Source organism: Podarcis pityusensis (assembly GCF_964106645.2).
Source record: "Podarcis pityusensis genome assembly, chromosome: 8".
NCBI classification, from domain to species: Eukaryota; Metazoa; Chordata; class Lepidosauria; order Squamata; family Lacertidae; genus Podarcis; species Podarcis pityusensis.
In genome coordinates, this window is record NC_138033.1 from 14,409,591 (window position 1) to 14,430,803 (window position 21,213).

The 21,213-nt window shown below is 48.2% G+C and overlaps 1 protein-coding gene and 1 long non-coding RNA gene across 2 annotated transcripts in view; one reads left to right on the plus strand and one right to left on the minus strand.

Moving 5' to 3' along the window:
- LOC308484564 lies at window positions 1–14,041 on the minus strand. Its single transcript, XR_013989987.1, has 4 exons — window positions 13,913–14,041; window positions 7,741–8,024; window positions 2,177–2,384; window positions 1–127 (listed from the first exon to the last, which is right to left on the minus strand). It is a non-coding gene; the product is annotated as an uncharacterized lncRNA (long non-coding RNA).
- LOC308484416 (phospholipase A2 inhibitor NAI-like) overlaps window positions 14,040–21,213 on the plus strand; it is a 19,872-nt gene continuing 12,698 nt past the window's right edge. The window contains exons 1-2 of the mRNA XM_081019358.1: window positions 14,040–14,235; window positions 19,466–19,591. Coding sequence (XP_080875484.1) covers window positions 14,184–14,235; window positions 19,466–19,591 — 178 coding nt within the window. The 5' untranslated portion in view covers window positions 14,040–14,183. The remainder of the gene's footprint in view (window positions 14,236–19,465; window positions 19,592–21,213) is intronic.

Sequence of the window (21,213 nt, forward strand, 5' to 3'; positions counted from 1 at the left end):
CCCGCATTTACAGAAGCTATCCTGTTTTTCAATATCCCGCTTTTCCTTAGGACTGTTTTCATCGGATAAATGTTGGAGAGTATGGAGTAACCTGTTGACTCTGCCTATGCTCCTCTTCAGTTAAAACCTGAGGGTTTCAAGGTGCCAAACATAAAGTCATATTTACTACAAATATTTAAAGTATAAGTTCATTCAAGCATTATGTTTCAGCAGAGGCAAACACGGCTATTCCTACATAAAATACACATTTATGAAGTACCTCAGGTTACAAACGCTTCGGGTTACAAACTCCGCTAACCCGGAAGTAGTTGCTCTGGGTTGCGAACTTTGCCCCAGGATGAGAATGGAAATTGCATGCCGGTGGCGCGGCAGCAGTAAGAGGCCACATTAGTGAAAGCACGCCTCAGGTTAAGAATGGTTTCGGGTTAAGAACGGACCTCCGGAACGAATTAAGTTCGTAACCCGAGGTACCACTGTATTACAAAAATGACTTTAATAAGTCACATTAGAGTGCTTGTAAAATATTTAATATGCCTACAATCCAGGGCATGAACGAAATGTCAACTATTCTTTATGAATGCTTTTTTTCAGCCACAACCCACCTCTCGGAGTCCATTGCCATTGTTAGAGAACAAGGGAGAAGTTCATTGTGAGCTCCAGTACCTCTTTTTCTAGAAAAATAGCACAGACTTTAGCCAGTGGTGTCCAAACTTTTTCAAAGAGGGCCAGATTTGATGAAGTGAAGGGCCATGAGGGCCTACCAATGGGCCAACCAAAGTTGTTAACCTTTTTTTAGGATTGAGGTTCTTGAGCTTTTTTAAGGGTTGAAGTTGTTGAGGTTTTTTTAGGATTTTACCTAGGAAATAAACTGCCACAGGGGCGAGATTAAACCAAATGGCGGGCTGGATTAGACCCCCAAAACGAACTTTGGACATGCCTGGTTTAGATTGAACAATGAAATCAAGTAAGCAAGGCTGCAGTCCTAGCCGCACTTTCCTGGAGGTCAGCTCAATTCAATTCCATGGGATTTAATTCTGAGTAGATTTGATTAGGATGGCAGTTGCTAATGGCTTTGTGATGGGCCGTTAGCTGTTTCATTTTGTATTTTAGGTGCCAGAAGAATCTGTGTTGTTTTCTCTGCAAAAGACTTAAAAGGGCTGCCACTCTGGAAATTAATTATGTTTGAAAGGGAACATGCTAAGAAGGCAATAGATTTGTAACAGTACCTGTTGATGACTGAGATATGAAGGTCTATCGTATACCCGCAATATTTGCAAAACAAAAAAAAAGGTGGAGAAGAAGGTATATTTCTGTGTCAGTGAATGGAAGAAACTCTTGTGCAAAACAGACCAATTGCAGAATGAAAAAAACACAGGATGAAAATGAATAGCAGAAGGATTAAGACATGTTCACACATCACTACCCTAAGGCGCCATGGAATGCACACAGCTTGCTAGTTTCTCAGTTTCTGAGGTCTACTTTGGTTTGTGGAAACATTTTATCTGACGTTGATTTCACACACACACACACACACACTCACACACACACCACTCCCCCTTCTCTGGGCCAAATAGATTTTTAACGATAACAAACAACATACATAATCTCATTCTCCCCCCCGCCCCATTGCTGGGAGGGTGCGTGGGTTGGATGAGAGTGAAGAAGCAGCTGTATTACAGTAAATGAAGATGTAAACACTGGAGGAGTTCATCCCCAGTAACGTGGGGCTCATGTTTCGTAGATGGGAGTGTTACAGCAGCGTGCCTGTTTTTCATCTGTCAGCCACTGGACTTTATGTAACTGTACAACCAGAATTACTTTTGGGAACAGGCTGTTTAAATTTAGAAGGCGTCTCTCCTTGATTCCCCATCTGAGGCCCTGCATTCCATCCTGGCTCACACAGATACCACCCAAACGCAACTTCTCCCCTCCAGAACTCTGGATAAAATAATACTCCATCTCCCTTTAAAGATATCTGAGAAAGGGAGGGGTAGAGGCGGTTGTTGCTTGGGCAAATAATGCATAGCTTCCTTCCCACTTAGTGCCATGGGTCTTCTGGAACATAGGCCAGAAACACAAGATTTCATAACAAAATAAATTGGCATGTAGTGCAGCGACTTCCCCAAGCAAAACTCGTTCAGTACTGGTTGCAGCATCTACTTCCATGACTTCTCACCGTTAACTCCAGCCAGCAGCAAAGTGGGAGACTTTCAAATTCGTTCTCAAACTGCAGAGCAAAATGGGAGCAGGGGAACAGGATGAATCAGCAGCTTGACATTGGGCCAAGGATCCAAAGTTTAGCTTCTATCGGCAACCAGCATTTTTCTGTCTGCATTGCGACTTGGATGCACTTTCAGTTAGTTTCTGTTATGAGATTATAAGATCTAAGACATAAAACAAATCTTCATAAATGCACAAGGCAAGCACATACACAAATATATAAACCACATGCTGCTTCCAGTACAGGACAGTACAGGAAAACAGTCCTAAAGCCATTTTGACTCTTTCAGTGACCTCAGATGTTCCTCTGCAGTGTGGTGTAGTGGTTAAGAGCAGTAGACTCGTAATCTGGTGAACCGGGTTCACTTCCTCACTCCTCCACATGCAGCTGCTGGGTGACCTTGGGCCAGTCACATTTCTCTGAAGTATCTCAGCCTCACTCACCTCACAGAGTGTTTGTTGTGGGGGAGGAAGGGAACGGAGATAGTTGGCTGCTTTGAGACTCCTTAGCGTAGTGATAAAGTGGGATTGAAGGAAGGTGAGGACAGGTGACCTCACCTAGGCCCGAAGTCACCCCCCCACCAAAGCAGGCTCAAAGCTTCTCAAAACTTTTCAAAATCATTTTCTCAGCAGCTAAGCATCAGAAACATTCCGCTCTGCTGTAACAAAGGTAGAGAACAGTCCATTGTTTCTCAGGCCTTTCTCATGTCTTCTGGCCTTGCTAAAGAACCACATTGCAACTTACTTTCTGTCCGGGAACCATGCCAGAACAAGAGATTGAAACATATCTGAACATGCTGAAAACCCCTTGGCTTCTCACCCCCCCCTTTCCTGGGAAGGGTGCCAAGAGTCCACAATACAGTGGTGCCTCGCAAGACGAAATTAATCCGTTCCGCGAGAGTCTTCGTCTAGCGGTTTTTTCGTCTTGCGAAGCAACCCTATTAGCGGCTTAACGGATTAGCGCTATTAGTGGTTTAGCGGCTATTAAAGGCTTAAAGGCTTAGGGGATTGGCTGCTAAAAGGCTATTAAAGGCTATTAAAGGTTTAGCAGATTAGATAAAGGGGGGGGGAAGCGAAAAAAAAATCTCTAGACTCGCAAGACATTTTCGTCTTGCGAAGCAAGCCCATAGGGAAATTCGTCCTGCGAAGCAACTCAAAAACGGAAAACCCTTTCGTCTAGCGGGTTTTCCGTCTTGCGAGGCATTCGTCTTGCGGGGCACCACTGTAGTCCCAAGACAGCTTTCTGTTCATGCTCAGAGGAACTCCTGAGGGAGGAGAAAGGGGGAGGGAACTGGAAAGGGGTATATATGCTTGTGCACATGATTGTGAACTCGTGCATGCTTTTTGTGACTTATCACACTTGCTCGTTCTACCAGTTCATGGATGGTAGAAATAAAAGCCTTTTCTCCGAAACTATTCCTTGAGTGTCTGTTGACTCCCACTTCCCTTTCCCAGGCGCAATATTTTTCCCACCCGAGGGCAAAGCCTCATAAGGCTACAGGATATCAAATCCAAACTCCTCCTCCCTTTCTTCTTCTTCTTCTTCTTCTGTTTGGATGGAAATGGGAAAAGCCTCCCCATTGTCCCTGTGCTCACAAATCCTGCCTTAAGGGCACATTTGTGTATGAATAGGGTGAGCCTGTGACCTGGTATTTATCATCACAAAAGAATGGCCAGGCTGTCCAGGTAAACCCACTAACAGGTTTCCTTCCAGAAAGGATTCTGCTGTAGACCACCCCTTCTGTGATGTATGTATGATGTATTGAGGGGGGGGGGTCTTGAGCTACAGGGTGGCAATTTCAAAAGTCTATATAAGGGCTTGCACACCATTGTTCTGGGTTCCTCCTCCCTCCTGCTTGGGGGGGGGTGAGCACCCTGTTGCAACAGTTTAATAAAGATCCTGCTTACTAGTTGTTTTGCTTCTCGGTGTTCTCTGGTTCGCCTCTGCTATTTTCTCCTACTGATAGAGAACCTACATAAGGGAGGCCAAATGGCCGAAATATTGGGAAATTTTGGAACAAGATGGAGACAAATTGAAATTGCAGAGTTTCGAGAAATTAAAAAACAAAGTGAGAGATTGGCTTCATTATTATCAGATAATGGAGGCATATAATTTGGATAAGAAAATTGGCTTCCAGGTGGAAAAATTAAAATTAGAAACAGAATTGTTAGAACCCAAAACTAAGAATTTGTCAAGAATGTATAACTTGCTGTTGAAATGGAATACTCAGGATGAAACGGTGAAATCTGCTATGATTAAATGGGCACAAGATGTTGGACATAATATTATGTTTGCTGACTGGGAACAGTTATGGACCACAGGTATGAAGTTTATGGCATGTAGTGCCTTAAGAGAGAATATTATGAAAATGATATACAGGTGGTACATGACCCCAGTCAAGCTTGCAAAAATCTATCATTTGCCCGATAATAAATGTTGGAAATGTAAAGAAACTGAAGGTACATTCTTTCACCTTTGGTGGACATGCCCAAGGATTAAGGCTTTCTGGGAGATGATTTATAATGAAATAAAAAAGGTATTTAAATATACCTTTCTGAAGAAACCAGAGGCCTTTCTTCTGGGCATTGTCGGCCAATTGGTGCCAAAGAAGGACAGAACCTTTTTTATGTATGCTACAACAGCAGCAAGAATACTCATCGCAAAGTATTGGAAGACACAAGATCTACCCACTCTGGAAGAATGGCAGATGAAGGTGATTGACTACATGGAATTGGCGGAAATGACTGGCAGAATCCGAGACCAGGGAGAAGAGTCAGTGAAAGAAGACTGGAAGAAATTTAAAGACTATTTACAGAAATATTGTAAAATTAAGGAATCTTAGAAGGATGTTGGATAGAAACTAAGAGGTTTTTAGCTGTAATGCTTTAAGAGATATGAAAAAAGGTTTACAATTGGGTAAAAGCTTAATGGTAAGGATTTGCTGAACTAACAAACTGAACTGGAATACAAAAAAGGGAGGTATGAGGAGGTCCGGGGAAATAAGTGTAGGGAAGATAGGTTATGGAAAATTAATGTCTTTTTAACTGTTTTATTTTGTATGTTTCTTTTTATTTTTTAATTTTTTGTTATATTTTAAAAACTTTATTCTTTTTTCTGTATTCTGTATTTCTTGAAACTTTAATAAATATCATTTATATAAAAAAAGAGAACCTACATAAGGACTCTATACGGGCTCTTGGGTGCCCCATAAGGGAAAAGGAGCAGATCTGTCTTATAACAGTTTCTATATTTTTGGGTAACAGCTTACTAAAATGAGGAAGGTACAGGTTTCCAGCCACTTCAACAGATGTTTCCCTCTCCAAATTAGTCCCATTTGCCAGGGCTGGATTAAAGAGGCTGCAGAACATTTGCATGGGTGATCTGTGTCATTTGAAGAGATGAAGCTCTGAGGTAGTCTGGTGACTTTGATAACTGGTATGCACAAAGTAGAAAACATAATCTGTTAGTCTCATGAGTTTGGTTCTACTACCCCAAGATTAGGCAAATCAGACATGCTGTAAGGCAGGCTTCCTCAACCTCGGCCCTCCAGATGTTTTGAGACTACAATCAATTCCCATCATCCCTGACCACTGGTCCTGCTAGCTAGGGATCATGGGAGTTGTAGGCCAAACACATCTGGAGGGCCGAGGTTGAGGAAGCCTGCTGTAAGGCATCAATGTTTTATCTCCAGATAGGACAAGTAGGATTGCATTCGGCTTGTACTTGTTTGGCCTTAACTTTGCGGAGAAATGCTTGGAACCATTCCTTTGTTAAACCTTTTTTTCCTGGCCCTGGCTGTGGCATAGCATATGGGAGGGGCACAGGGATGGTTGCCCCAGGAGCAAAATGGTTAGGGGTGCAAAATTTCACCAAACACTGCAGCCTCAATACAGATGTGTGTGCTTCCGTTGCTGGGCTCTGTTGAAAATGACTTCTCCATGTGAACCAGGAATTGACCTCTTCAGACAACAGAACAACTCTTTTTCTCTCATCTCTGCAGCTGCTGGGTGACGCAGAGACCATTAGGCAGTTGAATGTCCATGTGTACTCTGTCCATTTCCTTTCCTCCCACTCCCTCTCTGTGTGGCCCTGGCTGCTGGCAACCCATGCTATGCCACTGCTGTCTGCCCCCCCCCCCATGGGGCTTAGGGGAGAGCCTGGAGATGGTCCGTCTGGCAGGGAATGAGGGAATGCGTCCCAACACTGGGTGGAGGATCCTTATTTAGGGCCCTAGGTATTCTAACATGTTCCCTGTTGCTCCATGGAGGAGGGGGGAGAAAGGTGTGCTGGTTCTCTTTGTTGTTGAAAGGTGTTGCAAGGCCGCATCCCTCATGTTCTCCATCTCAAGCTTTTTTATGCTCCCCAGGTTACCACACCCTTTGTTCCCCCAAGGCACTGCGGCTGAGCTTGTCTCCCATCAAGCAGACTAAGTTCGTGCCCCACCCTGCTCCTTCCTCTCCCTCTCTTATCCATTGCATGGAGAGAGTGGGTGGTGAATAGTGGAGAATGTCCTGTGTGAGTGTCTGGAGGTGGTTGGGGGATGGATGGTGGCAAAGAGATGGAGGCGGAATCCCGACAAGACAGAAGTACTGTTTTGGGGAGACAGGAGGTAGATAGGTGAGGGGGACTCCCTGGTCCTGAATGGGGTAACTGTGCCCCTGAAGGACCAGGTGCGCAGCCAGGGAGTCATTTTGGACTCACAGTTGTCCATGGAGGTGCAGGTGAATTCTGTGTCCAGGGCAGCTGTCTCCCAGCTCCATCTGGTACACAGGCTGAGACCCTACCTGCCCATGCATTGTCTCACCAGAGTGGTGCATGCTCTAGTTCTCTCCCACTTGGACTACTGCAATGCACTCTATGTGGGGCTACCTTTGAAGCTGGCCTGGAAACTGCAACTAATCCAGAATGCAGCAGCTAGACTGGTGACTGGGAGTGGCCACCGAGACCATATAACACCAGTCCTGAAAGACCTACATTGGCTCCCAGTTCGTTTCCAAGTACAATTCAAAGTGTTGGTGCTGACCTTTAAAGCCCTAAATGGCCTTGGCCCAGTATACCTGAAGGAACGTCTCCACCCCCATCATTCACCCCGGACACTGAGGTCCAGCTCTGAGGGCCTTCTGGTTGGTTGGTTGGTTACTTACTTACTTACTTACTTTCTCCCTCTCTTGTAATTTGAATATAACTTGAATTTGAGGACATGCAATAAACGGAATGGTGGAAGATTCAGCTAAAATACGGTGGTACCTTGTTTCCCAAACTTAATCTGTTCCGCAAATCTGTTCCAAAACCAAAGCATTCTAAAACCAAGGCATGCTTTCCCATAGAAAGTGATGCAAAATGTATTAATCAGTTCCAGACTTTTAAAAACAACCCCTAACACAGCAATTTAACATGAATTTTCCTATCTAAGAAGACTATTGATCCATAAAATGAAAGCAATAATCAATGTACTGTACTATAAAATAAATAAGACAGTATTGTAGATGATAAAAATTAAAATTAATATTTTTTCTTACCTGCACTGATGATAGTCATTATTTGGATGGCGGACTTTTATCCATTTCTGCAGTCACACAATCAATCAATCAATCAATCTGTAGCTGAACAGGGTTCCACACAGTCACAAAAACAAGTCAAAAAAATGAAGTCACAAGTCACAGTCCCATAAAAGTTGGCTGTGCCTAGAATAGTAGCTGTTTCTGTTGCATATTTCCTAGAGGCGAGCAGAGCTTTCTTGGCTGTGTTCAGCCCTTCATGCTTTTAACATTGTTTTCTACAGTTGATGACTATCTGTGATGGCCTGGGATTCCGAGTCTGAGAGTGAACCGGAGGAATCCCAGCCGGCACAGGAGTCCCCGCCTCCAGGGCCGGCTGAACTGGGGCAAGGCCTAGATGCTGAGGAGCCTGCACCTGTGCCAGATCCTCAGGGGCAGGCACCAGGTGAGACCATTCTGGCCCCAGAGGTGCTGGAGGACTCAGTGGCTACAGGTGAGCCTCCCCCGGGGCCCAGTAACCCTTCGGCCTCTCCTGAACTGCAGAGGCTTAGGGCAGAGAGGCGAAGGGAACTGGTCTCTCCCAGGAGGAGTGCTCGCCTTAAGGCCAAGAGAGGCGGGGCTCCTGGGGGCCGGGACCGCCCCCGGCCTTAGAAGAAGATAAAGGTCAGGCAGCCCGGTCCCAGGTTGCGGGAGCAACGTCGTTGTGGAGTACCTGCTTTACCCAGACCTAGATCTGCACTCCCAGTGTGCCTGTTCCACGCCCGGCTTCCTGCTCCTGACTCTCCGGTGTTCCTGTTCCTCGCCCAGCTGCCCGCTGCTGACCCACCAGTGTTCCTGTTCCCCGCCTGGCTCCCTGCTTCTGCTCTACCAGTGTTCCTGTTACCCGCCTGGCTTCCTGCGGCTGCCCTACCAGCGTTCCTGGTCCCCCGCCCGGCTCCCTGTTTCGGACCTCGCGTCTCATCTAGTGATTGTCTACCCTGCTAGTGACTCTGGACTGAACTTCGGCTACGGTATTAGTACCTTCCCCCCCCCCCGGGACCAGCACAGTTTGCTCCCGCCACACCCGCACTCCCTCTTTGTTGGGGTGCGTTCGGGAAGAGTCAGAGGCCATGGCCGACCAAGCGGCTACACTGTTGGCAATAGCCCAGGAGAACCAGGCCTTGACGCACACCGTGCAGCAGCTCAGTAACGCGGTTACGGCACTTCAGCAGCGGTTGGACGCCCTGCCGGCTCCTGGGGCCGACGCCCCGGCTCCTGGCAAGTACCCAGTGGCCTTGCCTGAGAAATTTGATGGGGCCCCGGCCAGCTTTCCCATGTTCCTTGCCCAGGCCAAGCTGTATATTCAGGGGCGCGCCCGGAACTTCCCTGACGACCGCACCAAGGTGCACTTTTTGATTAGTTTGTTAAAGGACCAGGCGGCCCAGTGGGCGTTGCCGCTGCTCAGGCAAGACTCCCCCTTGCTGGTGGACTATGTGGGGTTTTGCAATCTGTTGGAGGCCGCGTTCGGCAACCCCCAGAAGGGGAGTCAAGCCAACCGGGCGATTCGGCGGTTGAAACAGGGCAAGTCCACGGTGGCCGCATACACCACGGAATTCCGGCTGCTGGCACAGGACTTGACCTGGAATGACTCTGCTCTTCGGGACCAGTATCTCGAGGGGCTTTCAGACGAGATACTGGACCAGCTGGCCACAATGGAACGCCCCACCACGCTAGACACCCTCATTCAACGGAGTCTACAGATAGACGATCGGCTAGAGGACTGTCGTCAGGCTCGGGGCCGCCGGCACTTTCAGTTCTCGGCACCAGTTTCTACCAGCAGCCCCACAGGCACAGCTGAGTCATTGGAGGAACCTATGCAGCTTGGGGCAGTGCGGCCACGCCTCTCCCCCGCAGAGAAGTCGCGGCGTCGGGAGGGGAATTTATGTCTCTATTGTGGCGGAAGCGGACACTATGCCCGGTCCTGTCCTGAGAAACGCCAGCCACAGGGAAACCGCCAACCCCAGTAGCTGATGGCCCTGGCTACCTGGGGTCCCAAACAGCACAGAATGGGGCCGCACCAATTGAACTACAACACCTTATGGTTCCGGTACGTCTATACCCTCCAGGTGGACCCTGGATTCTTACCCATGCTCTAGTGGATTCGGGGGCAACCCGCTCCTATATGGACGCTGCTTTTGCTGCCCATCATCGGGTGCCACTTCAGAACAAGCCAGAACTGGTACAGGTGGAGGCAATCGACGGGCGGCTCCTGCGTTCGGGTGCCGTTACTCAGGAGACTCAGCCCCTGGTCCTGTGCCTCCAGCAGCACCGTGAGATGCGAACTTTGGATATTGCCTCCATGCCCCGGTTCCCCCTGGTGCTTGGGATGGACTGGCTGGAGGCTCACAATGTGCAGATTGACTGGGTCAAACGGACTGTACACTTCCCAGACCCAAGTTCTCCTGCTGAGACTGAAATGCTAGCAGCTGCGCCCACTGAGGAGGCTGCTGCAACGCTCCCCGCTGAGTACCGGGACTATCACGACGTGTTCGAGGAACGGGGGGCCGACCAGCTGCCGCCGCATCGGTCCTTTGACTGCGGCATAGACCTCCAGCCCGGAGCGCCCCTACCGGTGAGTCGCTTATACTCTTTAACAGAGCCAGAGCGCGAGGCTTTGCAGGACTTCTTGCGCAAGAACCTGGAGCGTGGGTTCATTAGGCCTTCGACCTCGCCCACTGCTGCGCCAGTGCTCTTTGTTAAAAAGAAATGTGGGGAGCTCCGCCTTTGCCATGATTACCGGGCCCTGAACAAAATTACCATCCCAGACCGGTACCCCTTGCCCCTTATTTCGGAGTTGCTGGAGCGGGTGCAAGGGGCGCAGGTGTTCACCAAGCTAGACCTCCGGGGTGCCTACAATTTGATTCGGATCCGAGCCGGGGATGAGTGGAAGACAGCATTCGGGACCCGGTACGGGCAGTTCGAATACCTGGTTATGCCCTTCGGTTTGTGCAACGCGCCTGCTGTGTTTCAACGGTACATCAACCACGTGTTCCAGGACTTGCTAGACAAGTACGTGGTGGTGTACCTGGATGACATTCTGGTTTACTCCCGTGACCCGGCGCGCCACGAGGGTCATGTCCGGACCGTGCTGCAGCGCTTGCGCGAGCACCGTTTGTATGCAAAGCTCAGCAAGTGCGAGTTCCATCAGCGGTCAGTGGACTTCCTGGGTCACCGACTCTCACCAGGTGGGGTGCAGATGGATCCTGGGAAGGTGGCAGCGGTTCGAGAATGGGCGGCACCTCGGAACCGCAAGGACCTACAGCGTTTCCTGGGGTTCGCCAACTATTACCGGACCTTCATTGCGGATTATGCTCATCGCACCACCCCGTTGACCCGGCTACTGTGCCCCAAGACGCCGTTTTCCTGGGACAAGGAGGCAGAGGAGGCATTTCAAGGGTTGAAGGCCTGTTTCCAGAGAGCGCCAATCTTGCAGCATCCGGATCCTTCTCGACCCTTTGTGGTAGAGACTGACGCCTCCAGTACGGCTCTCGGTGCCGTCTTGTCTCAGCAGTGCGGACCGGAAGCGCCACTCTTACCCTGCGCCTTTTATTCCCGCCAGCTCCTTCCAGCGGAGCGTAACTATACCGTGTGGGAGCGGGAACTACTGGCCATCAAGGTGGCCTTTGAGGTTTGGCGCCACCATCTTGAGGGGGCACGACACCCGGTGGAGGTGAGAACCGACCACCGGAACCTGGAGTACCTCCAGACCACCCGCAAGCTGAACCAAAGGCAGATCCGGTGGGCGTTGTTCTTTTCCCGGTTCCAGTTCCGGATCCGCTACATCCCTAGCTCCCAAAACCAGAAGGCGGATGCCCTGTCCCGGAAACCTGAAGACAACGCAGACACGGTACAGCAAGCAGTACCCACCACGATTCTACCACCAGCTGCATTCCTGGCCACCCAGGAGGTTGAGCCACTGCAGGCTCGGGTGCGGGAACAGCAGCGGGTCGACGCTTGGGCCCAGGAACGACTCCGGGAACTGGCCGAAGGGTCATGCCCTCAGTATCCAGGGCTGGTCTTGCATCAGGGTCTTCTGCTGCACCACGGGCGCCTGTACATCCCACCAGGGCCGCTGCGGGCTGAGGTTCTCCGGATGACCCATGATGCTCCAGCAGCGGGGCACTTTGGGCGGTATCGGACCACCCATCTGGTAAGCCGTGAGTTTTGGTGGCCCCGTCTGAAGGCTGACGTGGCTCGCTACGTCGCTGGTTGTGATGTCTGCAGGCGGGCCAAGGGGTCTACCGGGCGACCCCCCGGCCTTCTTCAGCCGTTGCCGGTTCCACCACGTCCTTGGCACACAGTTTCTCTGGACTTTGTAGTGGAGCTACCCCCGTCTTGGGGCTACACCTGCCTTCTAGTTTTCTCCGACCATTTCACGAAGATGGTGCACTGTGCCCCCTGCCCATCCGTACCCTCAGCTAAGGAAACCGCTCAGCTGTACCTTCAGCATGTCTTCCGCCTGCATGGTCTACCTGAGCGTGTGGTGTCCGACCGTGGCGTTCAGTTCACGTCCCGGTTTTGGCGTGCTTTGCACCAGGCCCTCGGAACAGAGGTCTGTCTCTCATCTGCTTACCACCCACAGACTGATGGCCAGACGGAACGGGCGAACGCGGTGCTGGAGCAGTACCTCCGGTGTTACTGCAGCTACCAGCAGGATGACTGGGTCGACCACCTAGCCTTGGCGGAGTTCGCTTATAACAACGAGGTGAATGCGTCCACCCAGCAGACCCCGTTCCAGGCCAGCTACGGTTTTCATCCACGGTTGTTCCCGGATGTGCTGCCGGCATCTGCGGTCCCTGCGGTGACAGAGTGGCTTCAGGAGCTCCAGTCCCAGCAACAGCTGTTGATGGAGCAGCTGCGCCAGGCCAAGGAGGCGTACAGGGTCCAGGCCGACCGCCACCGCCAGGTGGGGCCGGAACTCCACGTCGGTGACCTGGTATGGCTCTCCACTCGCCACCTCCACCCTTCTCGACCTTCGCGGAAGCTGGACGCCCGTTTCACCGGCCTGTTTCCCATCGTGCACCAGGTCTCGCTGGTGGCATTCCGTCTCCGGTTGCCAGCAACCCTGAAGGTTCACCCGGTATTCCACAGGTCCCTTCTGAGTCCGGTGGCCCCACCCGACGAGTTCCACCCGAACCGTCCCCGACCGCAGCCAGTTTTGGTTCAGGGAGAGCCTGAGTACGAGGTGGAACGCATTCTGGACTCCCGATACCGCAGGGGAAAGCTGCAGTATCTCGTAGACTGGAAGGGGTATGGGCCGGAGGACCGTTCCTGGGAACCAGGACCAACGTCCACGCACCTGCCTGCCTCCGAGAGTTTCATGCGGCGTACCCCAACAAGCCGGGTCCGGACCCTCAATTGAGGGGGGGGCCTGGGAGGGGGGATGGTGTGATGGCCTGGGATTCCGAGTCTGAGAGTGAACCGGAGGAATCCCAGCCGGCACAGGAGTCCCCGCCTCCAGGGCCGGCTGAACTGGGGCAAGGCCTAGATGCTGAGGAGCCTGCACCTGTGCCAGATCCTCAGGGGCAGGCACCAGGTGAGACCATTCTGGCCCCAGAGGTGCTGGAGGACTCAGTGGCTACAGGTGAGCCTCCCCCGGGGCCCAGTAACCCTTCGGCCTCTCCTGAACTGCAGAGGCTTAGGGCAGAGAGGCGAAGGGAACTGGTCTCTCCCAGGAGGAGTGCTCGCCTTAAGGCCAAGAGAGGCGGGGCTCCTGGGGGCCGGGACCGCCCCCGGCCTTAGAAGAAGATAAAGGTCAGGCAGCCCGGTCCCAGGTTGCGGGAGCAACGTCGTTGTGGAGTACCTGCTTTACCCAGACCTAGATCTGCACTCCCAGTGTGCCTGTTCCACGCCCGGCTTCCTGCTCCTGACTCTCCGGTGTTCCTGTTCCTCGCCCAGCTGCCCGCTGCTGACCCACCAGTGTTCCTGTTCCCCGCCTGGCTCCCTGCTTCTGCTCTACCAGTGTTCCTGTTACCCGCCTGGCTTCCTGCGGCTGCCCTACCAGCGTTCCTGGTCCCCCGCCCGGCTCCCTGTTTCGGACCTCGCGTCTCATCTAGTGATTGTCTACCCTGCTAGTGACTCTGGACTGAACTTCGGCTACGGTATTAGTACCTTCCCCCCCCCCCCCCGGGACCAGCACACTATCAAACGAAACCAAGAGGGATGCCTGGTTATATACATGAGACCTCCCGTTTGCAAAGTTGATGTACTACCCACTTGGCCTGTATCCCATTGGGGAGGTGCTTTGGCGTCTCCTCCTTGTTTTCCGGGAAGCTTGACTGATCTCTTCTACAGAACAGTTCCCCACCTCCCAACTACACATCCACAGATACGCAGTTGCATCAGGGAGGCAGAAGTGTGGGTTGGATTGGTTTTGTGCATGTGTGTGTTCAAGGCTTGTGAACAACTCTCAGTTGAAATCTAGAATGATGCAGACTCCTCTTTTCATCAGCCTCCTTGCTGCCTTCATAGCCCTGGGTGAGTATGGAAACTTTTTTGGGGATGGGGTAGGGGGGAGGCTTTGCAGTCCCAGAAAAAAATGATGCATGTTTCATCTCACAGATAGTCCTCTGTGCAAAACAATCATCATTACTCCCTGGGGTTCAGAACTTTTGCAGGAGTCCACTCATTAGCATCTGCAACAATATATTGAAATGGGAAACTATGGGTGCTAAGGAAATAATAATAATAATAATAATAATAATAATAATAATTCATTTATACCCTGCCCATCTGGCTGGGTTTCCCCAGCTGCCTCTGGGCAGCTTCCAGCAAAAGATTAAAAATACAGTAAAGAATCAAACATTTAAAACTTCCCTAAGCAGAGATGCCTTCAGATGTCTTCTAAAAGTCAGATTGTTGTTTATTTCCTTGACATTGGATGGGAGGGCATTCCACAAGTGCATCCATCTTCGGTGATATAATATGCATGCTCATTTCCTAGAGTAAAGGCTTGGCTGGGGGAGAAAAGAGCCAAGCTTGGAACTAAACAGACAAGTGAAGCCAAGCATCCTGTTATGACAACCTGCCACGACTTTGCTGATTCGGTGAGATACAATTTCCTGATAAGGCATAAAAATAAAAAAAAAGAGAGAGGGAGGCATTAGGAGAGCACATACTTTCCATGTGTTGTAACATCTGAGCATTCCAAGGGTTGGGAGTCTGTGCTTTTACTCTCACCCGTCTGGCAGTCAGAGAGATGGAAGAGGTGAGAGTTTAATGCCTCTCAAACATACCCTGTGGTAATGTAGTTTTTCCAAGGGCTGTTGACACTACAGTCAACCAGGAGGAAACACAATTCCAAAGAGATTGGAGTAAATTTATGGTTTATACAAATAATAACTGTAGAGATTTGAAAACTCTAGCAGGAATGAAATAAATCTTACGACGTGGACTGGATATAATAAGAAACTGTGGAAAGGAGACTGAAGTAAGAAAACCTGTTGAAAGGAGGGAGGGAAGTCAATGCACGGCAGAGTGTTGGGAATGAATGTGGACAGAAGATTGTTGAATAATACTGTACTTTGTTTGTGTGAAGTGAAAAACCAATAAAAAACATTTATTATTTTAAAAGAGACAATGTGCACTAGCATATAGCTCTGAGAGTTACATGTCAAAGTGGGTGTGTCCAAATTTAAGGAATGGGTGTGGCCTATTGGATTTATTTTTTAAATGACAACGTGAGGTTCGGGTGGGATCAAGAAAAAACCTCTTCGAATGACAATGAATCTGTGAGAGAAAAAATAAAATGGACAGATTTGAGGGGGCCTTGCAGGGGCACAAAACATTTGACATCTCAGCGGGGGTACCTATTAGAATCATATTTGTTTTGCATAATTGTTTTTTTGGGGGGGTTCTTGGAGGGCCACAGAATTTTTTGGCAGCACATGAGATTTATGGAAGCAGTCTGATATAAAAATTAAGAATGGAAAATTTTTGAAACCCTCAACCCCCCCCCCCAATAAACAGCTTTGGAATCATGATCATGGACTCATAGAAAGAGAGGGATAGCAGGTGTCGATGTTTTTTATAAGAAAATGAAATTTCTTTTTAAAAAAATGACATTTAAAAGCACAGCTTGTGAGGTAGCCACCCCCCCCCCCCCCAGTTTAGTGGGACAGTTGCATAAGGAATTGGCATCATATATGGTGTTGGTTTTATTTTTAAAAAACACAATTGGTTTTCCAATAAAGCCTCTAAATAGTTTGCAGAAAAATGGAATAAATAAAATCATTGCTGGGCCTTGAAGTCCTGGACCTTGACTGAATTTTTCTGTTCTGTATTGTTGCTCTTTGGCTGGAGCCCTGGCTGACTATTCCCAAATTCCTACTCTTAGCTGCAACTAGCAAGGAGTAACAACAACAACAACAACAACAATAATTTATTAATTATACACCACCCATCTGGCTGGGTTTCCCCAGCCACTCTGAGCGGCTCCCAACCAAATATTAAAAACACAATACAGCATTAAACATTAAAAACTTCACTAAACAGGGCTGCCTTCAGATGTCTTTTAAAAGTCAGATAGTTGTTTATTTCCTTGACATCTGATGGGAGGGCATTCCACAGGGTGGGTGCCACTACCAAGAAGGCCCTCTGGTGGTTCTTACAGGGAGGGAACCACCAGAAGGCCCTTGGTGCTGGACCTCAGTGTCCAGGATGGACAATGGAGACGCTCCTTCAGGTCTACTGGGCCAAGGCCATTTAGGGCTTTAAAGGTCAGCGCCAACACTTTGAATTGTACTTGGAAATGTAATGGGAGCCAATGTAGGTCTTTCAGGACTAGTCTGATATGGTCTCGGCGGCCACTCACAGTTACCAGTCTAGCTCCCGTATTGTGGGTTAATTGCAGTTTCTGGGTCACCTTCAAAGGTAGCTCCACGTAGAGCACATTGCAGTAGTCCAAGCAGTAGATAACCAGAGCATGCACCACTCTGGCGAGACAGTCCGCGGGCAGGTGGGGTCTCAACCTGCGTACCAGATGGAGCTGGGAGACAGTTGCCCTGGACACAGAAGTCACCTGCGCCTCCATGGAAAGCTGTGAGTCCAAAATGACTCCCAGGCTGCGCACCTGGTCCTTCAGGGTCACAGTTACCCCATTCAAGACCAGGGAGTCCTCCACACCAGCCTACACCCTGTCCCCCAAGAACAGTACCTCTGTCTTGTCAGGATTCAACCTCAATCCGTCACTGGGAGAGGAGGGAAACAAAGTGATATGATTAAACTAAACATCTGAAATAAATTTATTGATTGATTGATCGATTGATTGATTGGGTTTTTATATACAGGAATGTGATACAAATAAGTATACCAAGTTTTCTCATGTACTGTATATTACAAAAAACAGCATAATAAATGTGGAAAGAAATATCTACAACCATATGTTTCATTATTAGTAGTCAATGTATAAGTTCTTGGTTTATGAATTGGTTAAAACAATTAGGGAGAAGGAGAAACCATTCTCACTACAGCCAACCAAAGACAACTAACCACACCCTAAGCCACCCTGAATGTCTCTCATCACCAAGGAAAAATAAAAAAATTCCTTCCAGTAGCACCTTAAAGACCAACTTAGTTCTTGGTATGAGCTTTCGTGTGCATGCACACTTCTTCCAGTGTATCTGAAGAAGTGTGCATGCACACGAAAGCTCATACCAAGAACTAACTTAGTTGGTCTTTAAGGTGCTACTGGAAGGAATTTTTTTTTATTTTGACTATGGCAGACCAACACGGCTACCTATCTGTAATTATCACCAAGGAAATGATTTCTCATTTTGACTGTGGCACAGGAGCTGGAGAGCTGGAGTGGAAGCTGCTGTAATTACGTTATATCAGGACTCTGCATGCAAGTAATATGAAAAAGAGACTGTGCAGGCAATCAGTGTCTCCAGACCTCCCAAACCAATGGAAATTGATGGGTTTCTGTTTGCTAACTGACCCCAGCACTTCACTGTCTCCCAGCGTAATAGCCTTCCTACCCTGGGGACCCCACTGGCTGAAGAGGATAATTGGGATGAGGAGAGAGAGGGGGATGGCGGGTTGAGATTTCATTGATACTCTGGCAGAAAAGTACCGTACTTTTCCATGTATAAGACTAGGGGTTTTTTTTACTGAAAAATTGTGTTTAAAATTGGGGGTTGTCTTATACATGGGTCTTCTTTCTTTGGCAGTCACTTGTAGCCAAGTAAGTTTGTCTTCCATAGTTTTAACAATGAGTCCATAAGTGACTGTGGAGGCCAGTTCTGGATCCACATGTCCTTCCACAGTGGGGACGTTGGTTTCTGGGCGGGAGTTGATCACGGTGTGGATTTGCCAAGTGTGCCTTCCCTAAGCACGTTTCTCCCTTGCGTCCTGAGTTCGAGTGTCTTCAAAGCCCATGACACCTTTGGTAAAGGCTGTTCTCTAACTGGAATGCTTGCAGGCCAGTGTTTCCCAGTTGTCGGTGTTTATACCACATTTTTTTAAGATTTGCCTTGAAACAGTCTTTAAACCTCTTTTGTTGACCACCAGCATTATGCTTTCCATTTTTAAGTTCTGAATAGAATAGTTGGTTTGGAAGACGATAATCAGGCATCCGCACAACATGACCAGTCCTGCCTAGGGGGGACGTGGGATTGGTCGATGCCGTGAGCTGTAAATGGTCTGCAGCGTGTTATTGATGTCTGGGGCAAGGGGTGGTGTTGATTGGGTGTTGGTGTGGAAATTGGGCGGGCAATAGGCTGCTTCTCCCAGCAAGTGGACAGACGTTAGTGATTTCAGGCAAACCCCCCTCCCGTAAAAAAAGCTCAACAACTCTGGGCAATCTTCCCCCATTTTTAAAATTTTTAGTCCCCCAAAATAGAGTATGGGAAAGGTATAAAGAGTTATTAGAACCTAAAATGCCTTCGTGGTTCTCACCCTTAGAGGCGATAGCAGTAAAAAGGAAAAAAATATGGAATCAAACTGGGACATATATAAGGATTTATTAGAAGAAAAAGATAACAAATTGAAACTGAAAGATTATGAGGAAATAAAGCACCACCTAACAGGGTGGATTCAGTACCACCAACTAAATGAAGTGTTCAAAGCAGATTTAAAAAAAAAAGGTTTTGCAAATGAAATTTCAATGTTAGATAAAGAATTATTAAATAAAACAAAGGTAATTTCTAAAATGTATGGAATTTTGTTGGAATGGGAGATGTTTTATGACTTTATCATGTTTTATGACTTTATTGTGTTTTATGACTTCCTTGATATTGTATGTGGGCTGGAACTGGTCTGTGACCGAAATAATAAAATTCATTCATTAACAATTTTAAAAATAAATAAATAGAACATTAAACTTTTTTTAAAAAAACAAACTTCCTTATAAAGGGCTGTCTTCCGGTGTCTTCTAAAGGTTGTATGGTTATCGTATTTATCTCCTTTGCTTAGTGGTTGCATAACTCCATACCCTCCAGCATTTATCTGATGAAAATAGGGATGTACTAAGGAAAAGAGGGACATCAAATAAGAAACCGGGACGGCTTCTGTAAATCCAGGACCGTCTCTGATGATTGGGACACTTGGAGGGTCTGTAATGACTTTAGCCAGAGGGAACCTGCCCAGGGTTTGAGTACACCTTGTTTTGATACATCTTGAGTTCTTAACTCTGGGTAAAGAAAAAAGCGGGAGAAGGAGAGAAAGGAAAATTAACAACATCGACTTTTCTTATTTTCTGTGCTTTCAGGAATGGCTCTAGAATGTGAGCAATGTACTGCGCCGACAAGCCGCTGCTCAGGACCTATGATGCAATGCACCCAGGAGCAAGACACATGTGTTTCTCAGGCGTTGAGTGTCAGCCTTTCTGGGTTAGGTAAGTGGAGATGACCTACAGCCATCAGCAGATTTGAACAAATGCGTAACATCCTCTTGCCTGGGTGGGGAGCAGGGCAGGGCCAAGACATTTGGGCATCTGAGGAAGACCCCCAAATGTCAACCCGCCCCCCATTCCCACTAGGGAAGAAGAGGAGAGGTCCCAACAAAGGAGGAATGGCAACTAAAGCTATTTGAATACATTGAGTTCTCTAAATGACAGAAACAATTAGGAATGGAACAAGCCAAAAGTTCACTAAGGAATGGGAGTGCTATAAAAATTACCATACTTTTTGCTCTGTAAGACTCACTTTTTCCCTCCTAAAAAGTAAGGGGAAATGTGTGTGCATCTTATGGAGCGAATGCAGGATGTGCAGCTATCCCAGAAGCCAGAACAGCAAGAGGGATTGCTGCTTTCACTGCGCAGCAATCCCTCTTGCTGTTCTGGCTACTGAGATTTAGAATATTTTTTTCCTTGTTTTCCTCCTCCAAAAACTACTGGTAGGTGCGCCTTGTGGTCTGGTGTGTCTTATAGAGCAAATACCTAGAAAAACACTGTTCTCAAATAAAACCTTTATTATGCTTTGATTAATTTTTGCAAAAGACAAAACAATTATAATAACCAACAAGCTAATACGGTACCAAGGAATGGAAAACATCTAAAGAAGGCAGTTAAAGAATGGGGGGGAAATGACCCAAATTGAGGTGGTGGACGGAAGTCAATTCAAAAGATTAGAATTGTTAAGGTTTGATCATTAAATACAAGTATGGAGAATGGGTGGTGCGAAAGATAATTAGTGGCTATGTATTTTTTCACTTTATTTTCTTTTACTATGTTACTTGGGTATAGTTTGAATTATAGATGGAAAATGTTTATGGATTTATGCAAAACAAAGCTTAATAAAAATAATTAAAAAGAAAGAAAGAAGAGAAGAGGGAAGATCTATGTCAGGAACAAGGGGTTGAAGAAAGATGGACACCTGCTTCCCCGGGGGACCCTGTTGCGTGAGGCAGTCTCCTCACCTTGCCTCTTGGTGGGGAGGATAGTTCAGCTGGGTTCCTTGCTGTGGTTTAATTCCCTGGAGATTCCAAATGTAACCAGTTACCCTACCTTCTGTCTGCAGAGGAGCTTTGGTTGAGCATTAAGCAAGGAAACAAAGGGCATTTCCTTGACTTGGATTGAGAAAAGTGCTAAAATTATGAGAATGATGCCTGCTACATATCTAGCACATATCTAGTAAAAGGTAAAGGTAAAGGATCCCTGGTAGTTAAGTCCAGTCGCGAACGACTCTGGGGTTGCGGCGCTCATCTCGCTTTACTGGCCGAGGGAGCTGACGTTTGTCCGCAGACAGTTTTTCCGGGTCAGGTGGCCAGCATGACTAAGCTGCTTCTGGCGAAACCAGAGCAGCGCATGGAAACGCCGTTTACCTTCCCGCCGGAGCGGTACCTATTTATCTACTTGCACTTTGAGGTGCTTTCAAACTGCTAGGTTGGCAGGAGCAGGGACCGAGCAATGGGAGCTCACCCTGTCATGGGGATTCGAACCGCCAACCTTCCGATTGGCAAGCCCAAGGCTCAGTGGTTTAGACCATAGTGCCATCCACGTCCCATCACATATCTAGT